Raw genomic sequence first — 23,694 nt, forward strand, 5'->3', positions numbered from 1 at the left:
TGCAGCCAAATATTTTAATATTTAGTGCATGTGTGTGACCATCACCGGCCCTCCCTGAAAGCTAAGCAGACCTTCTTTATTCGAATTCCCTATTATAAGCCAGGGAGGGCAGTGCTACACCTCAGTGATGTGTGGGGGAAACAAAGACTGGACAGGACGAACAGGACGAACAGGATGAACAGGGATAGAAATTAACAGGCGGTGCTATTGCAATTAAAGATAGTAAGGTGGTGTGTTATTCCCAACTACTAACTGTCAATCAATTTAAAAAAAATAAAAATAAAAATAAAAAAAAATTTTGAAAAAAGAAAAGAAATCCAAACCAGCAGAAAAGAAAAAGAGATACAATAAATAAATAATTAAACAAACGGTACTGAGCACCATAATTGTGGATGTCTTGATAGTGTAGAATAGAATAGAACAGGCCAGAAGAGGATACTAGTGCAAGAGAGAATGAGTTTAGGGTAGAGACTCTGGAGAGATTCTCAGCACATTCTGGCGGGTCCCATCATTCACTGAAATGGGACTCGGCAGTAGCTGGCGAGACCTGATCAAACATGCAAGTGTGAAGAACCCCGAAGCCCAGAACAGCAATCAAGGCAAGGCAGGGCCAAGCCAACAGGGCAACCCTCCCCCCAGGCAGTAGGAGCCACAGGGCGGCACCCCCAGAGAGCCTCCGGGGCCACCGTGGACGACGCGGACCCGGAGAACAAGAGGGAGCAGCTACCGACACCCCCAGCGCGCCAAGACCGCCCCAGGCAGCCCGGGGCACGAGGACCCACCCGCCACCCAAACCCCAACCCCGCCCACCCCAGCCCCAGCCCCCACCAAACCCACCACCCGACCCGCCCAACCCCACCCCCTCTCCCTCCCCTGAGGGGGCCAACGGCCCCACACAGCCAGGAAGCCAGACACAGGGGCCGAGCGGCCCACCGAAGGGGCGGCAACCAGCCCATCACAAGGCAGGCCGCCACCGGGAGCCGGTCAGAGGAAATCGGAGCCGGGACCCGATGCGAGTCCAGAGGGTAGAAATGGATAGTGTGGTGGGGCCCGGCGACGCCGACAGGGAGGCACCCCGCATACCCCCCGCACCAGGCCCCAGGTGAGCGCAGTACACCCAGGGCCCCCACTCCCCGCAACGCGCCCTGACGACCCACCAGGACAGAGCCACCACATGCCGCCAGCCCGCAGTACAGCTACAGCGCCCACCAGGACGGCCAATCCAGCCCCCGCAGCCCACCAAGAGCCATCGCACCAGCCTGGACCCGTCGGGCACGCAGGAGAACCCCCCCCGACCACAGCCCCCAGGTCCCGGGGACCCCCCGGCCACAGCAACACGGATGATGGTCCACCCCCGTCACCCCATAGCCATAAGGGGGCCGGGTCCCACCAGCGAGGCCATATTAGTGAAATCCCCCCATTACTCCCTATTAATATGTCTCCCGATCCCAGACTGGAGACATTATCCCTGCACCGTGATAGTGTAACCCTGAGTGTCATGTGGTGCATTAAAAGTGGGGAGGCTGGGTGAGGCGTCCAGGGGGCGGGCCAGAGGACCACAGAGGATGGCTACTCTGCAGCCTACCCTGACCCAAGTTCCCCGAGCCGTCCCAGACCTACCCCCAAGCTGTGAGTGTGTGTGGTGCATTAAAAAGAAATTAGAGAGCAGGGGAGGCAAGCAAGAGGGTGATGGGGAAGAGACAAGGCCGTAGAGCCCTGCCATCCGCCCCACCACAGAGCCCATCACTCCTGCCCCCACCTGCTCTCGGGGCCCTAACTGTTGTGTCCCTATATGTGCCTAAGAGTAACTATATACAGTGATGTGTGAAGTATGTGAAGTGCACAGTAAGAGGCAGTCTGGTGTGGATCCGGCCCAAGAGGACAGAACAGCGGGGGAGACAGGTAGTAAGACCACTGGTACTGGTGCAGAGGGCCCCCAGAGCCCGGAGGCAAGAGGCCGAGGTGGGCCCACCCGAACCCGACCGGCCCAGCCAGCACCAAAACCCCCAGAAGTCGGAGCGCTAGACCAGCGCCCCGGCAGACGCTGCAGCCCCACCACGGGCCAGCCGCATGCAGCACCCCGCCCCGGAGGGAGGACCAGGCCGCACCACCAGGAAGCAAGGGCCATGAGCCCCCACGCCCACCCCGGAGCCGGTACGTCCAGGATGCAGGGCGCTCACCCCGCAGCACCACCGAGACCCCACCCACACCACTACTCCCCAGGACAGCACCGGGCCCGGACAGAAGCCCCCAGCCAGCAGAAACTAATCTCCAGTGGCGGCACACAGGCAAGTACCAAGGCCTGTGCCCGGATGAGCCAGAGCCACCCCCCCCCAGAGAGACCACCCGGCCCCCATGCCAGTCCCCCAGGCAGCGGAGGGCCCCCAGCCCCCCCAGGGGAGGGAGAGGGACGAGGACGAGCGGCCAGGCAGGAGAGGAGGGAGGAGGAGGGAAGCAGAGCAGGAAGGGACAGGGGAGCGACCGGAGGGCCGACCCACCCCAAACCCCAGGGCCAGCCAGGGCGCCCCAGAAGAGACCAGCCGCCGCCACCCCCAAGGCCCCGGGAGAGCGCACAAACCCAGCAGACCCAGGGCTCGAAGGGAGAGACACCGGGGACACCCACCCCCAGGCAGAGGGGCCCGAGCCACGCCGGCCCCGCAGAGCCAGAGAGCGACCCCAAGAGCAATAGGAAAAGGACACCATTAGTGCATGCACACAGCCTTGAAGTCCATGGTGCCATCCTACTTCAAAAGGTAGAGGGTTAATAAACTGAAATAAAGCAGACAGAAGTCAGACCATACACACAGACAGAATAATAATTACAATTTTATGAGGGAAATGGCATACGCCCACAAACAAGCGGAGGCTATAGATTAATATTTATTGACTTAATAAATGGAGACCATTTTTCTTTGAAGGAGTCCAATTGGTTTTTTCTGATAGCAGATATTCTCTCTAGTGAGATGTGTTCTGTGAGGAGGTTCAGCCAATGGATGATGTTGAGGGCTTTCTTATCTTTCCAGTTAACTAAGATAGTTTTTTTGGCGATGGCGATGGTGTGGGTTGGATATGAATGTCTGGAAGGGCTGTTTGCGTTAGATCACCAATTAGGCAAACGTTCGGGGAATGTGGAATCCCGCAGTCCAAAATATTGGAGAGTTTCTGTGTGATCGTTACCCAGAATTGATAGACGGGTGTACAAAGCCACAGAGCGTGAAAGTAAGTGTCAGTCATGTTTTGGGTGCATTGCGTACATGTGTCTGAGCGTGAGAAGCCCATTTTATACAGTTTATATTGCGTTATATGCGTTCTGTGAAGCACCTTAAATTGGATCAATTGTAAGTTGGTGTTTTTAGTCATTTTAAATGTGTTTTCACAGATCTGGGTCCAAAAATCAGAGTCAAAAGATTTGGATACGTCTTTTTCCCATTTTTGAGTTGGTAGGTGTATAGAGTGTGTCTTTGAGAGTAAACTATAAATTTTTGAGAGATTCTTTTTATTTCTTGGAGACAGTTTCACAATGTATTCGACAAATTCGGGTGGCTGTAAATCCGTTGGCTGTAAAGTAGTCTGAAGGGATGGAATTCTACTTGTAATCGTCTTCTTTACCTGTAGGTACTGAAGAAAATTTCCATTTCTTATTTCAAATGTTTGGAATAAGTTTATATATGTCCTAAATGTGTTGTCATCCAGAAGGTGATGGAGGTGAGTGACTCCTCTCTCTGCCCATGTGCTGAAATAAAGAGCTATTTTGTTGTTTGCAAAATCAGGGTTGTGCCAGATTGGGGAGAGTATACTGGGTTTTAATTGGGAGCCTGTGATTTCCAGTGCTTTCCACCAAGCAGACAAGGTGGAAGCGATCATAGGGTTCTTGAAGCAGGAATGATGTTTAAGGGCAGAAGTGATACAGGGAAGGTCAGAGATTTTGATCTGGTTACAATCTAACTGTTCTAGTTCTAGCCAGGAGTTATATTCTTCATGTGGATGTATCCATTTGGTGAGATATTGTATTTGGTTGGATAAATAATAATACATGAAGTTGGGAGCCTCCAGTCCCCCTTCGGATTTATTCTTCTGGAGGGTAGTCAAACTGATTTTAGCCTTTTTATTCTTTGAGTAGAATTTACCAATAGCGGAGTCTAATGATTGGAACCACTTTGATGTGGGTTTAAATGGAATCATGGAGAAGAGATAGTTGATTTTAGGTAATATTTTCATTTTGACTGTAGCTATTCGTCCCAAAAGGGAGATGGGGAGGTTGTTCCAACGCCTCAGATCATCACAGACTTTGTCCAAAAGTGGAGTGAAGTTCAGGTGAACTAATTCTGAGAGTTTGGAGGAAATATTTATGCCCAGATATCTGATGTTGCCAGTAGGAAAAGAATAATGCGAGTTTTGAACTGCGGGATTCCACGAGTTATCTGTTAAAGGTAATATAATTGATTTTGACCAGTTGACGGAGTAGTCTGAAAGACACGAGAAGGTCGTGATGAGGTTAATTACTTCCTTTACTGAAGTTTTAGGTTCTTGTAGATAAAGTAAAATGTCATCTGCGTATAGGTTAATTTTATGTTCAGACTCCAGAGCGCAGATACCTTTGATATCGGTGTTCTGACGTACCGCTGTTGCTAGTGGTTCGATAAAGATCGCAAACAATAAGGGAGAGAGTGGGCATCCCTGTCTCGTTCCCCTTTGCAGACTGAAGCTTTGTGAAGTGATCCCATTAGTGGTGACTGTAGCCTTGGGTGAGTTGTACAGAGCTGATACCCACTGGATAAACGATTCTCCGAAGCCAAATTTGTGGAGCACAGCAAAGAGAAAGGACCAATTGACTTTGTCAAAGGCTTTCTCTGCGTCCAGTGACATAACAATAGCTTCTTTGTTGTGGCGTTGCGTCAAAGAGATTAGATTTAGAAGTCTTCTGATATTGTTGGTGGAGTGTCGGCCATTTATAAATCCTGTTTGATCGCTGTGGATTATTGACGGGATGATTTTCTCCAGCCTAGAGGCGAGAGCTTTTGAGATAATTTTGATGTCGGTGTTGATTAGTGACAGAGGTCGATAGCTAGAGGGAAGCGTAGGATCTTTGTCTGGTTTCAATAATAATTTAATTGCAGCTGTATTCATGTGCGGACTGATATAACCATTATTTTTAATCTCCGTCACTGTCCTGAAGAAAAGGGGTGCTAACATTGACCAGAAATGTTTAAGAAATTCAGCAGGGAAACCATCAGGACCAGGTGCCTTGCCTGCTGGCATACTGTCTAATGCACATTGTAATTCTTTCATAGTCAATGGAGCATCTAATATGTCTCTGTAATTTGACGTTAGTTTGGGCATGTTTAAATTGTTGAGAAAATTATGAATATCTTCCATGTTTGGGTTAGCTGCTGCTGAGTATAAACTCTGGTAATAATTATAGAAGATCTGGTTAATTTCCTGAGGTGACTGAGTATATTTTCCTGAGGGATCCTGAATTGCTGTTATGAAGGATTTTTCTTTATTGCGCTGGAGTTGGTTCGCCAGAAATTTTCCTGATTTATTATTGTGTTCGAAATCATTATATCTTAGTTGTTGTAATAAAAACTCTGTTTTCTTGGATAGGATATTATCGAGGTTTAGTTTTGCATTTTGTAGTTCGGACCATAATTGATCACTTGGGTTTATTGCATAATTCTCTGTAAGTTGTTTAATTTTTTCTTCAATTTCTTTCTCTGTTTGTAAATCTTTTTTTTTCTTGTATGAGGAGTACGATATTATTTTACCCCTGATTACGGCCTTTCCAGTTTCCCAAAGCAAAGATGGAGATAAGTCAATAGAGTCATTGTTTTTTAGAAAGTCTGCCCACTCACTCCTTATTACTCGATCAAATTCTGGGTCTTTGAGTAGAGAGATGTTGAGGCGCCAAGTCTGAGGAGGTTTAGGGATGGAATCTGTTTGCAGGCTGAGAGATATTGGTGCGTGGTCGCTGATAATGATTGGGTGGATTTTAGTAGTAACTTTATGTGCTATAGAGTTATTTAAGAGGAAAAAGTCAATTCTTGAAAATGTTTTGTGTACCGCAGAGAAAAATGTATAGTCCCTCTTTGTTGGGTTTTTGAGTCTCCAGACGTCGTCTAGTCCAAAATCTTTCATATAATCATGTATGACCTTAACTGATTGTGATTGTTTTACATGTATTGGACTATTAGATCGATCTACTGAAGGGTTTAAAACTATGTTGAAGTCACCACCGATAATAGTTGTTGAGTTAGCAGATAAGTCTGCTAAGTGAGAGAAAACAGTGTGAAAGAAGGCTGGATCTTCATTATTCGGAGCATAGAGATTTGCAATAGAATATAATTTATTAAAGATTGTAGCCTGGATAATAATATATCTGCCCTCTGAGTCCGTTACTGTACTGTTTAAAGTGAATGGTACTCTCTTATGGACTAGAATGGAGACCCCTCTTTGTCTGCCGTTATAACAAGATGAAAAGATAATACTATAATTCGAGTCTGATAAACATTTTTCTTCCGACTGTAGTAAATGCGTTTCTTGGAGGAGCAAAATATCTGCTTTTAATTTAGAGACATAGTCCATGATTTTAACTCTTTTTGTTTGTGAGCGTATGCCATGAACATTCCAGGCTACGATATTAAACTTGAACATAGAGAGAGAAGATGTTCTGTCACTGGGTATGTAGCAATATAATATAACATCTGTGTGTGTCCTTGTGAGCTGTCTGTTGCTGTCTGAGCTGTGAGTGTTGGAGAGAGATGTATACAGCAGGTCAGGATCTATATATACATTATATAATAGCACATCATTGCCTAAAAAACTATCAACAAACACATTATAAAACATACAGGCACAATAAACATGGGGGGTACATAGAGTGTGAGTGAGAGTGTGGGGGGTGAGTGTGTGAGAGGGGGAGAGAGCTAAAGGGAGACATATAGAGAGGGAGAGAGAGAAAAGTAGAAGGAGGAGGGGGTTCTCCAGTGGGGAGTGTAGGTTAGGAGAGTGAGACATTTACACCTGTGACATTTATTTTTTTTATAACATTTTCTAACATAAATGACTAAGTGATATATTAAACGTTTAAGCCATTTTTTTCTTTTTTTTCTTTTTTTTTTTTTTTTTTAAGAAGAGCCAGGGGGTAATGGAGGGTTCCCGAAATATCTGCCCATCTATGTATAGTTTGTCCACAACCAGTGCAGTCCGTTTACCTTTCTGTCTGTGTTCTTTCATGATGGGATATAATACTTTGCGCCTCTCGTTGATTTCCCAAAGGTTATTACTGAGGATTTTAAACAAAAACATTCAGGCGAACAGTTAACATCATAGGGTGCCTGACATGTTTGTTTTTTTTCTGGGTCGATACAGATTTTTTGAGCAAGTTTTACAAGTTTTTTGAACAGCACATAAAGTTAAGTTAAAATTAAAATAATCACGAGTTGCAGCCTTTGCTTATTTATGTTTTACATGCTGAAGTTGTCCGTGGATTAAGGTGATTGAGAACAGGCGAGTCAACCTCCACACCTGTGAGAGAGATGGATGGATGGATGGACAGATGGATATAGATAGGCAGATGGATGGATGGATGGATGGATAGGTAGGTAGGTAGGTATATGGACCATAGATAGATGGATGGATAGGTAGATCCTTCAGTGATCCTGCAGTGGGGAAATTTTCAGTGTGGCAGTAGCAGATAGGAAAAAAAGTAAAAAAAAAAAAAAAAAAGCAGCACTCAGTGCACAGATATAAATAGATGCTTTCTCCTTAGAGAAGAAATAGAAATGCTTGTTAAAAAAAAAAACCTGTGAAATTGCACATATTGACTTATTTACATTTTATTGCAGTTACTTCATGGGTGATCTGAACTACTGGGAGCAGGCTTGATTGAACACAGTCTGACTGCTGCAGGAAGGAAGGACCTCCTTCAAACATCGTGGGTGAAGCAGTCTGTCCCTGAAGGAGCTGCCGGTGATGGTCCTGTTTCCTGCAGGGGGTGGGAGATGTCCTCCATGATAGACAACAGCTTTGTCATCATCCTCCTGTCTACCACCAGCCCAGGACAGAGCTTGCTTTCTTAACCAGTTTCTTTAGTCTCTTCCTGTCTGCAGCCGTGATGCTGCTGCTCCAGCAGACCAGTCCATACAGGATGGCTGATACCACCACACAACCATAAAAGGTCCTCAGAATTGCTCCCTGCACCCCGAAGGACCTCAGTTTCCTGAGCAGGTGAAGTCTGTTCTGACCTTTCTTATACCGTGCATTGGTGTTCTATCTCTAGACATGTTTGAATGTCTTTATCAATAAATGCTCAAACACATGTTGAGTGTCAGCTCAGCTCTTTGTTCCATACATGTAAATGTTCCTATGTGATTGGTGTCGTGCAGTCGGAGTGTAAAGAATTGAAGCTGTCAGAGGCTTTCTGTGGTGAAGAGGCTGCAGGACATCAGCTGCTCCAACAGGTGACGCGTTTGTTCTTTGGCTCCAACCAGAACCAGCAATAAATCAGCATGAGCTGCAGCTTATCCACCTCATAGAGTGTATAATAAAGAAACCAAGAGGTTTTAGTTGATAGCTGTCTCTAGTGAATGACCAGCAGTGTCTTGTTGAGGTTGTGAGGAGAAGTAAAAAGCTTACAGCACCTGGTATTCCCAGGTAGTCTCCCATCCAAATACTAACCAGGCCCAACCCTGCTTAGCTTTGCAGATCAGATGAGATTGGGTGTATTCAGTGTCAGAAACAACCTCGCATGATTCAGATCTCCACTCACACCTTTTATTTGTTGTTTGGTTGCGCCAGTACTAATTGATAGCATCATTTAAGCAAAGTTAGAGCAACATCTTGTAGGACACCTGGTGTAGAGGTAAGTTTTTTGCCTCTCAAATCCACCTTAGTACCTTTATTATCTTCACTTCCTTAATACTTTTGTGTACCATCATTTACGAAAACTAACAGCTATACCCAGTAGGAAGGATAGTGCAGTGGTAAGTTATCTGCCTCTCATCCAGGAGGTCCTTGGTTCGAATCCAGCTCAAGGCTCTTTTTAAACTTTGGCTGCATGACACCTCTTGCAACCATCATTACAACAAACTCCACCAGGGACCTTGTGTGAAAGATAGCTCACACAGAGGGTGTATGTCTGTCATGTGGACGGGCACGGTTCGAATCCCCGCTGGGGAGGGTGATAGTGGAGTGGAAAGGTTGTGGTCTGTGGTGTGGAGTGACTGGACTGGAGTGGAGTTCAAAGATGGTTCCTGGAAAAAGGAAAACACGGAGATTTACCCATAAGCAAGGCAATAAGGCAATAAGGCAATAAGGCAATAAGGCAATAAGGCAATAAGGCAATAAGGCAATAAGGCAATAAGGCAATAAGGCAATAAGGCAATAAGGCAATAAGGCAATAAGGCAATAAGGCAATAAGGCAATAAGGCAATAAGGCAATAAGGCAATAAGGCAATAAGGCAATAAGGCAATAAGGCAATAAGGCAATAAGGCAATAAGGCAATAAGGCAATAAGGCAATAAGGCAATAAGGCAATAAGGCAATAAGGCAATAAGGCAATAAGGCAATAAGGCAATAAGGCAATAAGGCAATAAGGCAATAAGGCAATAAGGCAATAAGGCAATAAGGCAATAAGGCAATAAGGCAATAAGGCAATAAGGCAATAAGGCAATAAGGCAATAAGGCAATAAGGCAATAAGGCAATAAGGCAATAAGGCAATAAGGCAATAAGGCAATAAGGCAATAAGGCAATAAGGCAATAAGGCAATAAGGCAATAAGGCAATAAGGCAATAAGGCAATAAGGCAATAAGGCAATAAGGCAATAAGGCAATAAGGCAATAAGGCAATAAGGCAATAAGGCAATAAGGCAATAAGGCAATAAGGCAATAAGGCAATAAGGCAATAAGGCAATAAGGCAATAAGGCAATAAGGCAATAAGGCAATAAGGCAATAAGGCAATAAGGCAATAAGGCAATAAGGCAATAAGGCAATAAGGCAATAAGGCAATAAGGCAATAAGGCAATAAGGCAATAAGGCAATAAGGCAATAAGGCAATAAGGCAATAAGGCAATAAGGCAATAAGGCAATAAGGCAATAAGGCAATAAGGCAATAAGGCAATAAGGCAATAAGGCAATAAGGCAATAAGGCAATAAGGCAATAAGGCAATAAGGCAATAAGGCAATAAGGCAATAAGGCAATAAGGCAATAAGGCAATAAGGCAATAAGGCAATAAGGCAATAAGGCAATAAGGCAATAAGGCAATAAGGCAATAAGGCAATAAGGCAATAAGGCAATAAGGCAATAAGGCAATAAGGCAATAAGGCAATAAGGCAATAAGGCAATAAGGCAATAAGGCAATAAGGCAATAAGGCAATAAGGCAATAAGGCAATAAGGCAATAAGGCAATAAGGCAATAAGGCAATAAGGCAATAAGGCAATAAGGCAATAAGGCAATAAGGCAATAAGGCAATAAGGCAATAAGGCAATAAGGCAATAAGGCAATAAGGCAATAAGGCAATAAGGCAATAAGGCAATAAGGCAATAAGGCAATAAGGCAATAAGGCAATAAGGCAATAAGGCAATAAGGCAATAAGGCAATAAGGCAATAAGGCAATAAGGCAATAAGGCAATAAGGCAATAAGGCAATAAGGCAATAAGGCAATAAGGCAATAAGGCAATAAGGCAATAAGGCAATAAGGCAATAAGGCAATAAGGCAATAAGGCAATAAGGCAATAAGGCAATAAGGCAATAAGGCAATAAGGCAATAAGGCAATAAGGCAATAAGGCAATAAGGCAATAAGGCAATAAGGCAATAAGGCAATAAGGCAATAAGGCAATAAGGCAATAAGGCAATAAGGCAATAAGGCAATAAGGCAATAAGGCAATAAGGCAATAAGGCAATAAGGCAATAAGGCAATAAGGCAATAAGGCAATAAGGCAATAAGGCAATAAGGCAATAAGGCAATAAGGCAATAAGGCAATAAGGCAATAAGGCAATAAGGCAATAAGGCAATAAGGCAATAAGGCAATAAGGCAATAAGGCAATAAGGCAATAAGGCAATAAGGCAATAAGGCAATAAGGCAATAAGGCAATAAGGCAATAAGGCAATAAGGCAATAAGGCAATAAGGCAATAAGGCAATAAGGCAATAAGGCAATAAGGCAATAAGGCAATAAGGCAATAAGGCAATAAGGCAATAAGGCAATAAGGCAATAAGGCAATAAGGCAATAAGGCAATAAGGCAATAAGGCAATAAGGCAATAAGGCAATAAGGCAATAAGGCAATAAGGCAATAAGGCAATAAGGCAATAAGGCAATAAGGCAATAAGGCAATAAGGCAATAAGGCAATAAGGCAATAAGGCAATAAGGCAATAAGGCAATAAGGCAATAAGGCAATAAGGCAACTTTCCTTCCAACTGTCTTTCAATAAGGCTTCTTCCAACTGTTTTGCAATAAGGCAATAAGGCTTCTTCCAACTGTCTTGCAATAAGGCAACTTTCCTTCAACTGTCTTTCAAGAAGATTTTTGGCAAATTTTGCCCAAATGTGAAAAAAAAGCTTGAGCAGGGTCGGGAATCGAACCTGCACTCTCCAGGTTCCAAACCAGCATCACTACCTCTGGACTACCAGCCCTTCATACCCAAATACAGGCTTTTCTTCTATTCGTCAAGGCGGTGACATCAACACTGAAAGAAAAAAAAATAAACAATCCACAAAATCAAAAAAAGAAGATAATCTACCTACAACTTTTAAAGAACACGCTAAAAAACACAATACTAAAAAGTCACACTCTTCTCCTCATCACTCATTTTTACATTTTAACACAATTTCAAAGCCACACAAATCACATTCTTCATGTCAAATCACTTCTCTTCACTACAAATGGGAGAGAACAGCAAACAAATAAAATACAACTTATGGCTTAAATATCTTCAAAATCTCTTTGCTATTCCTCTACATTCAAATTCCTCAACAGCACTCAACAATCACCTGCAGGATCTCTTACTTCTTTCTTAGCTCTGACAAAACATCTTCAAAATAGAAATATCTTTGCATTGATTCAGCTAAACTAACTGCAGACACTGAGAGGCGTAAAGTTCAACAAATGCTGTTTTTATTTACTTCACTGGTGACATCAGTAGATGCTTGCAGTGAAACCACCACTGCAAATATTTATGCATTTAAGTATCACAACTGAAAACTCCCTACAAACGTCCACTTCTAACACCACAAACATTGTCCAGAGGAAATGATATTAGCTGAACATAAAAACATGTAAAACAGCTCTGATGCTTTCATCCTGAGCTCCACTCAAACATTTCACTGTGCAGCAGCTCAGCAGTTTGTTTAAGAAAAGCATTTAGGTTCAATCTGTGAAGCCCAAAACCACCAGCTGTTGTCTTTAAAAAATGACACCGTTTACCAGAGTCACAAACTGTAAAAACAGAAGGAATTGTTGGATTTTCTATGTGAATGTGTCGCCTCTCTAGTTAACTCACCCGGTTACGTCTCCATCCTGACGCTGCTCTGCTGGACCGGAGCTTCTGGACCAGCCGGGTGGACCTTCCTTCACAGATCTTCCCGGTGGGAGTGATTCTGAGTCGGCCTTGGTTGACTGCAAACTCCTTAAAATGGACACGAGAGGAAATCGTGGACAAATCAATACAACAGCTTGTTCGGTTTGTCCTGTTCTTCTGTACTTCTGTACTTCTGTACTTCTCCAAAGATAAAATACAGGCCCTTCTGTCTGATCACAACTTTTACTGGTGGCTCATATTTCAAGTTCATTTCCTTGCAAAGTCTTTATTTTGGATTAAAGTGGGATCTGTGACCAGGCAGATCACTTGTTTATTCTTAGCATTTGGATTTCACTGACATTCCTGTCATGTAGAAAAATAGAAATATCTTTGCATTGATTCAGCTAAACTAACTGCAGACACTGAGAGGCGTAAAGTTCAACAAATGCTGTTTTTATTTACTTCACTGGTGACATCGGTAGATGCTTGCAGTGAAACCACCACTGCAAATATTTATGCATTTAAGTATCACAACTGAAAACTCCCTACAAACGTCCACTTCTAACACCACAAACATTGTCCAGAGGAAATGATATTAGCTGAACATAAAAACATGTAAAACAGCTCTGATGCTTTCATCCTGAGCTCCACTCAAACATTTCACTGTGCAGCAGCTCAGCAGTTTGTTTAAGAAAAGCATTTAGGTTCAATCTGTGAAGCCCAAAACCACCAGCTGTTGTCTTTAAAAAATGACACCGTTTACCAGAGTCACAAACTGTAAAAACAGAAGGAATTGTTGGATTTTCTATGTGAATGTGTCGCCTCTCTAGTTAACTCACCCGGTTACGTCTCCATCCTGACGCTGCTCTGCTGGACCGGAGCTTCTGGACCAGCCGGGTGGACCTTCCTTCACAGATCTTCCCGGTGGGAGTGATTCTGAGTCGGCCTTGGTTGACTGCAAACTCCTTAAAATGGAGACACGAGAGGAAATCGTGGACAAATCGATACAACAGCTTGTTCGGTTTGTCCTGTTCTTAAATGGGTAGAAAACTGCTGAGAGCTCTCAGTTCAATTCAATTTTCAGTTCAATTTTATTTATATAGCGCCAATTACAGTCAAATTGTCTCGAGACGCTTTACAGAACCCATATGCCTGACCCCCAGAGCAAGCCAAAAGGCGACAGTGGCTCTTGCTAACTCCTGTCAGTACTCTGGCTGCAGCATTATGGATCAGCTGTAGATGTTTCAGAGAGCTATTGGGACAACCTGATAATAAGGAATTACAGTAGTCAAGCCTAGAAGTAACAAATGCATGGACTAGTTTTTCTGCATCACTCTGAGACAGGATGTTCCTGATTTTCACAATATTTCTCAGGTGGAAAAAGGAAGTCCTACAGATTTGTTTTATGTGCGAGTTAAAGGACATGTCCTGGTCAAAGATAACACCGAGGTTCCTCACAGTAGTACTGGAGGCCAATGTAATGCCATCCAGAGTAACTATATGCTTTGAAAGCAATTCTCTAAGATGTTTGGGGCCAAATACAATGACTTCAGTCTTGTCTGAATTTAGTAGTAAGAAATTATAGGTCATCCAGGTCTTTATGTCCTTAAGACAATCTTGCAGTCTAGCTAGCTGATTAGTTTCATTTGGCTTCATAGATAAATACAATTGAGTGTCGTCAGCATAACAATGGAAATTAATACAGTGCTTCCTAATAATGTTGCCTAAGGGAAGCATGTATAATGTGAACAGTATTGGTCCTAAGACAGAACCCTGAGGAACTCCATGATTAACCCTAGTATGCTCAGAAGAGTCATTGTTGACATGCACAAACTGGAACCTGTCTGATAAGTAGGATTTAAACCAGTCCAGTGCTGTCCCTTTAATGCCAATAGAATGTTCTAGTCGCTGTAATAAAAGTTTGTGGTCGATTGTATCGAATGCTGCACTAAGGTCCAATAAAATAAGTATAGAGACCAGTCCATTATCTGACGCTATGAGAAGGTCATTAGTAACTTTCACCAGAGCTGTTTCTGTGCTATGATGCACTCTGAAGCCTGACTGAAACTCTTCAAACAAGCTATTCCTTTGTAAATGTTCACATAATTGATTTGCAACTGTTCTTTCCAGAATTTTGGAGAGAAATGGGAGGTTGGAAATTGGTCTATAGTTGGCTAAAACATCTGGATCTAGAGTGGGCTTTTTAAGTAAAGGTTTGATTACAGCAACCTTAAAAGCCTGTGGTACATAACCTGTTACTAGAGAGAGATTAATCAGATCTAACATTGAGGAATCAGCTCTGACAGAGTGTTGCTCTGACTCCATGTGTGACTGAGGCTGGAGTGAACAGAGCTGCTGCTGCTCAGCTGCAGCTTCTTATTAGCACAACAACAGACGCTGCGTTCACTACGTCTGTGGGTGTGGAGCTGATAAAGAGGATCTTCACCACTGACCTGAGCTGCTGCCACACGGTGAGACGTCCAACAGAGTCACTGAGCAGCTGATGATGAAGAAGATGAAGGCTTCAGGAGGAGGTGGAGGAGGAGAAGCTGCAGGGCCACATGAGACACTGAAGAGACAAACCAGAAATGATTCACACACTAGACATGAAGAAAAGAAAACATCAGAGAGTGTAAAATACAAGAATGAGTCCTGAACATCACTGGTGATGAAGCTCGAGGCAGAAAAACTCAAACACAAACTGCCTCAACAACAAGTTCATTTCTATGGTCAAACTGAGAGCAAGAATTCCTGGAATATTTAGTAAATCTAAACTGTATTTCTGAAATTTAATCCAGACAGGAGAAATATTGTGCATTTTAATATTCGTGTGTGCTGTCCCGATAAGCGGCTGGTGAAGGACTTTCTAAGTCTTATTGCCTCTTTTAATGTGGTTCAGTGTGTGTCGGGTCCCACACATGAACACGGACACACGTTAGACCTGATTCTGTCTTATGGATTGTCTGTGTCGAATATTGAGATCGGTGATAACGTATTCTCTGATCATAAGCCTGTGATTTTTAATGTCAGCTTTCCGTGTGCTGGTCTTAAATCCAGCGCTCCTGCTCGGTACTGTCGGGTTTTTAACTCTCTCTCTGCCGGTCGCTTCTCCGCTGCTTTTAATCAGCTCTGCGTCCCCTCTAGTTTATCCTCTATGGATACAGAGGAACTCAGCTCATGGTTCCATTCTATTCTGTCAAGGTGTTCTGAACTCCGTGGCTCCTTTAAAGACTGCACATCGTAGAGCAAAACTGGAGCCCTGGTTCAACGACGCAACTGGAGCAGTGAGGAGGGAGTGTGGTAGAGCTGAGCGCAGCTGGAAGAAGGACAAGCTGCAAGTGTCGTTTTTACTTTTAAAAGACTGCCGGAGAGACTATCAGACTGTGGTTAAGGAAGCCAAAAGGGCTCACTTAGCTGGAGTCATTGAGTCAAACCGCCACAACCCTCGAGTTTTATTTAATACCACTGACTCTGTTTCAAATGCTCCCAAGCCGGTTTGCCAGGAAACATCCATCGAACTGTAGTTAGGTAAAGTTGGCAAGATATTCACAGATTCGGACTTCCGGCCTCAATAACTCATGGGATATACGTTGTAAAAACATAAACAATGCCTCTTTCAAATCGTTGTAAGCTAGACAATGTGCTACAAGGCCAGTTTTATCAACAGTCGCTGTATTTCAAGCTGCAGAAATAACATTGATGTCTATGAGCTGTGCGACGAGTGAACAGGGACCGTCTGCAAATAGCAAAACCGCTGCAGCAGCGAAGAGAGGCACTACACAAATATTCAATAACTTAACTTTTATACACTGTAGCGTCACCAAATTTACTGCAGCCATCAATTGTGTCTTGCTGGTCATACTACTTGGTTTGATACTAAATACAAAATCTGAATGTTAAGGAATTTTCATTATTTAATTATTATTTTAGAAGTCATAAAATTCAATAACGTCACTCTTATATACTGTAGAGTCACCAAAATCATGGGAGCCATCAATTGTGTCTTGCTGGTCATACTACAACTCTTGGTTTGATGCTAAATACAAAATCTGAATTTTAAGGAATTTTTATTATTGTCTTATTATTTTATTAGTCATAAAATTAAATAACTTCACTCTTATATACTGTAGTGTCACCAAATTTACTGCAGCCATCAATTGTCTCCTGCTGATGATACTACAACTCTTGGTTTGATGCTAAAGACAAAATCAGAATTTTAAGGAATTTTCATTATTGTCTTATTATTTTATTCATCAGAAAATTCAATAACTTCACTCTTATGAATTGTAGTATCACCAAAATCACTGGAGCCTTCAATTATCTCCTGCTGGTCATACTACAACTCTTGGTTTGACACTAAATACAAAAATCTTAATTTTGAGCAATTTTTATTATTTAATGATTATTTTATTAGTCATAAAATTCAATAAATTCACTCTTATGAATTGTAGTGTCACCAAATTTACTGCAGCCATCAATTGTCTCCTGCTGGTCATACTACAACTCTTGGTTTGATGCTAAACACAAAATCTGAATTTTAAGGAATTTTCATTATTGTCTTATTATTTTATTAGGCATAACATTCAATAACTTCACTCTTATGAATTGCAGTATCACCAAAATCACTGGAGCCTTCAATTGTCTCCTGCTGGTCATACTACAACTCTTGGTTTGATGCTAAATACAAAATCTGAATTTTAAGGAATTTTATTATTTTATTATTATTATTTTATTAGTAACAAAATTCAATAACTTCACTCTTGTTTACTTTAGTGTCACCTAAATCACTGGAGCCTTCAATTATCTCCTGCTGATCATACTACAACTCTTGGTGTGATATTAAGTACAAAAGTTGAATGTTAAATAATTTTTATTCATAATAAAATTCATTAACTACACTCTTATGTACTGTAGTGTCACCAAACTCACTGATGCCATTAGTTGTCTCCTGACTGTCATAGTACAACCCTTGGTTTGATGCTAAATACAAAATCAGATTTTTAAGGAATTTTTATTGGTAATAAAATTCAATAACTTCACTCTTATACATTGTATTGTCACCAAAATCAGTGGAGCCATCAATTGACTCCTACTGCTCATACTACAACGCTTGGTTTGATATAAAAACATTCTTTCATAATTTTAATGACTTTTATTATTATTTTATTAGTAATTCAATTCAATAACTTCACTCTTATGTACTGTAGTGTCATCAAATTCACTGGAGCCATCAGTTGGCTCCTGATTGTCATACTACAAGTCTTGGTTTGGTTATTATTAATTCCTTAAAATTCAGATTTTTGATTTATTACCAAACCAAGACTTGTAGTATGACAATCAGGAGCCAGCTGATGGCTCCAGTGAATTTGATGACACTACAGTACATAAGAGTGAAGTTATTGAATTTTATGACGAATAAAATAATAATTAAATAATAAAAATTGCTCAAAATTCAGATTTTTGTAATTAGTGTCAAACCAAGAGTTGTAGTATGACCAGCAGGAGACAATTGAAGGCTCCAGTGATTTTGGTGATACTACAATTCATAAGAGTGAAGTTATTGAATTTTATGCCTAATAAAATAATAATAAAATAATAAAAATTCCTTAAAATTCAGATTTTTTTATTTAGCATCAAACCAAGAGTTGTAGTATGACCTGCAGGAGACAATTGATGGCTGCAGTAAATTTGGTGACACTACAGTGTATAAAAGTTAAGTTATTGAATATTTGTGTAGTGCCTCTCTTCGCTGTTGCAGCGGTTTTGCTATTTGCAGACGGTCCCTGTTCACTCTTCGCACAGCTCATAGACATCAATGTTATTTCTGCAGCTTGAAAGACAGCGACTTTTGATAAAACTGGCCTTGTAGCACATTGTCTAGCTTACAACGATTTGAAAGAGGCATTGTTTATGTTTTTACAACGTATATCCCATGAGTTATTGAGGCCGGAAGTCCGAATCTGTGAATATCTTGCCAACTTTACCTAACTAACTTTACCTAACTTCCTCAGTTAGGTAAAGTTGGCAAGATATTCACAGATTCGGACTTCCGGCCTCAATAACTCATGGGATAAACTTTACCTAACTTCCTCAAAGTCTAAAAACACCAGCAAACAAAGCAGCAATGTTCAAAATAAACCAGTAACGACTCACTGAATGCAAACACAGCGAGCAACATGTTCATTGAACACAGCATCCAGTTGGAATTAGAGTCTGATCTACTTGTGAGCTGATAATTTGGTAGTAATATTGTTTATCCTGTTAACTTTCACACAGTCTGCAGTTTTTGCAGCTTTCCCTCCTTCGGCTGCTGCAGCTGTGTTACTGTCAGTCTGTCTTAGGAGTTTATCATCTTTGTGTTTCTCTAATATCATCGTTTGCTCTTCATTTCTAAAACGGGACACTTTGTCTCCAGTATTGGAACGTTCCTGATGATACCGGGACTAAATATGTGGTCTACATGGATCATCTGCTTTTAAAATGACGCAGCAGCAAACATTACAACAAAAAGTCACTCGGAGAGAATCTTCAACTAATTCACTTTAAAACCAGCGGCAGCATCTGTTGAAGCCTCAGATTAAAACTTGAAGCTTTGAAAGTCTCGAATCATTATTTGATGTCAACTCCAGCATGAAGGAGTGCAGAGACAACACAGAATAAACCTACTCACCTGGATTCACTGTCCTGCATCCTGTATCTGGAGTTACTGTACAGCCACAACAGGAACAACAACAAACCAGAATCAGCTGCGGCTGATCCACCTCAACTTCCTCACAAACAGCCTCAATCCAAAGCAGGAGGCGCCGCCTGCTGGTCGGAGGAGGAACCAACAAACAGAAAACGTGGAGGCAGAATCAGTTCACTTGTTGGATTTTCAAAACCCAGAGAGGTTTTAGTTGACAGCCAGTGGTGGATCTTCTGCTTGAAATCGTTTCCTGATGCTGTGTCCAATGAATGAGCAGCAGCTGTTGTATTGGGTTCTTTTGCAAATACAGATTGCTGCTTTGAGTAATCACTGAGCCTCTTTATTAACTGGCTGCAACAACAATGCAGTTCTTCTCAGTAGTCTCTTCTCATGCAGTACTCAGAAAATATCGATGCATGGTCTGCCCTCTAGTGGCAGATTCTGGATAACACCACATCCCCCTTACTGAAGTTAGGTTGACCCTTCTTTTTTTTTTGTAATTTATTATTTATTGGTATCCAGAGGTTTACAGAGCACATTCCAACCATGTCACAAGTGTAAATACACAAGTCACGAGGGTATTCTTGAAGGAAAAGAATTAGGCAGACTGAGGGAAAGAGAAATACATTTTTTTTAAAAATCCAGAAATAAGCTTAAATGATAACAGAAATATCCCACTAAAGTTTTCCTCCTTATTATCTTTCATATGCAGAATCAGAAGTAGGAGAAGGAGAGAAAGGATAAATGTTTAAATATGTGTTAACTTGTGTCTTATCTTTCATTAAAGATTCTGTCTGGTACCAACAGAACTACATATATATCATAGAACTGGGAGGAAGGTAAATATTTGAGTTAAAAACATGGTATGTATCATATAAATTCTGCTCTTCTGGGAGCTATATGTACAGTCCACTTAGACCATATATTGGCAAACGCGTCTTGACGGAGTTTGAGATAATATGTCAATCTTTCCATTTTGTATATGTCGATCCAATCATTAACCAAGGGAGCCTGTTAGGTTGACCCTTCTTAGCTGTAAACACACAAAATACATTAAGAATAGCAAATTGAACAGAAAAACCTTAAACAGATGCAAAATGTCCACAATGATCCACAAAATGATCTAAATGCACATTTATGACCCTGCATGTTTCGTTATTATATTTAAATTCAGTTATAATTAGTCTACCATCCTGATCTTTACCTATTATTTTCACAGTTTCCATGAATTCCTCTGGAACCAGCACTGCTTCGCCCTGTGCCGCCGGTGTACCGTTAGAGACAAAACATCCTCCCCTCCACTCCTTCTGAATTTCATCCACAATTTTCTCGTCCCACTTGGTCTCCTGTAAACACATCACCTTTACTTTTCTCCTCCCTGAAAACACCTGTTCTTTTGGTCTCTGTGTGGAGTCCACATGCATTCAGAGACATGAGCCTCAGCATGGAGAAAAGACAGAGAACGAGGGTGAGTCGCTGCTTCATTTCCTCAATTCCTGTGTGAATGTGTGCATGGCGAATCCTATCCAAAACAATCCATCAACCAATGACCACGTCTTGATTGCACTTCATTTTACTGACCACTAGATGTCCTACTCGAGCTGTGTGTCCCTCTTTTCGACCGGGGTGGAGCCCGTTCGGAGTTGGAGCCGGCGCCCGACTTGGCGCCGCTTTTTTGTGTTTCGACCACCGGAGCTGCGGCTCCGGGCTCCAAACTCTGGGGCCGTTTCGGGCACCAACTCGTTGCTGGGCCAGAGGTGGCCAGAGTTGAGAGCCGAGCACATCACGGGCAGAGGGCGGGGTGACATCTAAAAACATCTAAAAAGATAAACATAGATATGATCATCAATTTATTGCGCGTGTTTAACCGCTAAGTAGTCAATGCAAGCGTAGTCGAAGCTAAGTAGCTAAACTAACGCTAGCACGTTTACTGTTAAGTATCCAAACGTCTTTGATAATTACCTTTCTTCTCAAACGTGATCGCTGGGCATTGGAACGGCGACGCCGATGGGTAACCCCTAACAGAAGGTTTTGCTGTTCAGCAATGGCGAGACACACTAGCAAAGCCATGAACACCACTCCAATGAAGTCCTCCATTGTTGTTGTGTAGGTTTCCGTACGGCGTGAACGCTGTTGAACGGCTACGTACGCAGTGACGTACACACGTTTTGTGGTGGCGCAATGACGCAGCTCCAACTTTGCTCCTTCTGAATGGAAACACAAACCCGTTCTGGGGCGGCATGAGATTTGAACCAAAAAAGCACTGGCTCTCAACTTTGAACCAACCAAGCACCTGGTGCTCTTTGGTCGAAAGCCCTGAGGTCTCGAGTAATGAACCGTGTTTTGAATGAAGTGTCGAAGCTTCAACAAAGCCTCGATCAGCCATCACTACCTATTGGACGAAGACGCAAGTAGAGCCTGGCAAATGCAAAGTGACACAGCGAATGCAATTGTAGAAAGAACGGCAGACCCACGGGCTTACTGGGCCACCCACAAAACCGTTTACCCTAACTTGTACAATGGAGCCAAACATTTCATCTGTGCCGTGTGAACAGGTTTTTTTTTCTAAGGCTGGGGAGATAGTGAGTAAAAACAGGAACTGCTTGAATCCCAATTATTTCTCAATAAAAACTCATCACCAGTTACATAAGCACACCCTCTTTACTGACCTCTTTACCAATAAACCCTGACATATTTTGCAAAAATCCATAATAATCCATATAATCTTCATTTGCACAAGCCCCAAGTGAAAATGACATCAGTCTGTATTTGTAGAGCATCTCATGAATGTAGCAGCACCGTTTAAATGTTTCATAACACAGAATATAAGTGAAGAGTACATAGGGTTACAGACAAACATGGCAAATAAGAAACGTGCTCTTCAATAGTTATTGTCATTATTATTATTAGCAATATTATTTTTGTGTCCACGAGAACCCATACAATCATCTAGTGTAGTCAAAGAGGAATGTGTGCATGGCGAGTCAAATCCAAAACAATCCATGAACTAACGACCACGTCTTGATTGCACTTCATTTTATTGACCACTAGATGTCCTACTCGTGCTGTGTGTGTCATTGAGGCCTGGCGTAATGGACCATGTTTTGAATGAAGTGTCGAAGCTTCAACAAAGCCTCAATCAGCCATCACTAAACTTGGCTTAAATGATGGTATCAATTAGTACTGGAGCAACCAAAGGACAAATAAAAGGTGTGAGTGGGGATTTGAACCACGGACCTTCAATATGTGAAGCACAGAACTTACCTCTGCACCACCTTTCCTACGAAGTAACGCTGTAACTTGGCTTAAATGATGGTAATCAATTAGTACTGGAGCAACCAAAGGACAAATAAAAGGCCAGGATGCTGGTTTGAACCATGGACCTTCAATATGTGAAGCACAGAACTTACCTCTGCACCACCTTTCCTACAAGGTGTTGCTGTAACCTGGCTTAAATGATGGTATCAATTAGTACTGGAGCAGCCAAAGGACAAATAAAAGGTTGTGAGGAGAAGTAAAAAGCTTACAGCACGTGGTATTCCCAGGCGGTCTCCCATCCAAGTACTAACCAGGCCCGACCCTGCTTAGCTTCCGAGATCAGACGAGATCGGGCGTATTCAGGTTGGTATGGCCGTAAGCGACAGTCTTAGGAGCTATGGGGCATTTTCTACACGTCCTTCATCTCCATCCTGTGAGTCCTGATGTCCATGTGAACATGACAAGAAGCCGTGAACACACTCACACACTTTGTCCACCACGGCAGTAAAGAGCCGCCGTTCCACAACAAGGTATTGATTGTAGCTTGACCTTGAGCCCAACATGAAAACGTTTGTGACACAGAAAGACGTGAGTGACAATAAATGAGCTCATATGACATCATGGACAACAGAGTCACACAGACAGGCTCCTGGAAATGTCCTGTTCATTCAATTTAAGTGTTTATTTCAGATTGTAGAAGCTCTACAAGGTAGGAAATATAACAGCACGTCTTGTTACAGCAGCATCTATAAAAGTGTGGTTTGTTCATGAGACTGTCACATCAAATGAAGCTCATTCTCAGCTCCACCTAAATTTTTCAGCAAACAAACTGTCCTTCTCTGGAGTTGCATTAAACCTCCCAGTCTCTAAGGCTAATGGTAATGTACATGAGTGTAACTGTACATACAAGGATCTTTGTTTTTGGCTTAAATTATATTTCACATAATGTTCCACACTGTAGTTATTTTTTATTTGACAATTTTTAGTCTTAGTCTCTGTAGTTTATACCAAATATTAACAGATTATTTTTTATCTAAACACAAGGAACATATAACTTCTCATCTCCTGAATATCACAGAGTAACCCGTTATGAAAAATACAACTTCCACAGTTGTAACGGAAACCAAGAATACAGGAATTCAAAGAAAAACCTACAAGCAATATTTTGTGTCTTAGCTACATTCTCTGACTGTCACCAAAATGGATGTGTGTATATCTGTGATTATTTATGAA

At 42.2% G+C, this 23,694-nt stretch overlaps 1 protein-coding gene, 1 long non-coding RNA gene and 1 other non-coding gene across 3 annotated transcripts; 1 reads left to right on the top strand and 2 right to left on the bottom strand.

Annotated features, from left to right (window-relative positions):
- Positions 1-1,820: 1,820 nt before the first annotated feature.
- Positions 1,821-8,317, top strand: LOC129348335 (basic salivary proline-rich protein 3-like). The gene is made up of 2 exons (XM_055008688.1): positions 1,821-2,753; positions 7,845-8,317. The coding sequence occupies exons 1-2, from the start codon at positions 1,821-1,823 to the stop codon at positions 7,857-7,859; spliced, it is 948 nt and encodes a 315-aa protein (XP_054864663.1). The 3' UTR covers positions 7,860-8,317.
- A 2,959-nt stretch (positions 8,318-11,276) lies between these two features.
- LOC129348337 (uncharacterized) lies at positions 11,277-22,196 on the bottom strand. The gene is made up of 7 exons (XR_008600871.1): positions 21,166-22,196; positions 19,189-21,021; positions 14,972-15,087; positions 13,358-13,483; positions 12,501-12,626; positions 11,510-11,687; positions 11,277-11,418 (listed from the first exon to the last, which is right to left on the bottom strand). It is a non-coding gene; the product is annotated as an uncharacterized LOC129348337 (long non-coding RNA).
- A 527-nt stretch (positions 22,197-22,723) lies between these two features.
- Positions 22,724-22,842, bottom strand: LOC111575481 (5S ribosomal RNA). The gene has a single exon (XR_002746744.2). It is a non-coding gene; the product is annotated as a 5S ribosomal RNA (ribosomal RNA).
- Positions 22,843-23,694: the final 852 nt, after the last annotated feature.

This window comes from Amphiprion ocellaris, chromosome 24 (genome assembly GCF_022539595.1).
Source record: "Amphiprion ocellaris isolate individual 3 ecotype Okinawa chromosome 24, ASM2253959v1, whole genome shotgun sequence".
NCBI classification, from domain to species: domain Eukaryota; kingdom Metazoa; phylum Chordata; class Actinopteri; family Pomacentridae; genus Amphiprion; species Amphiprion ocellaris.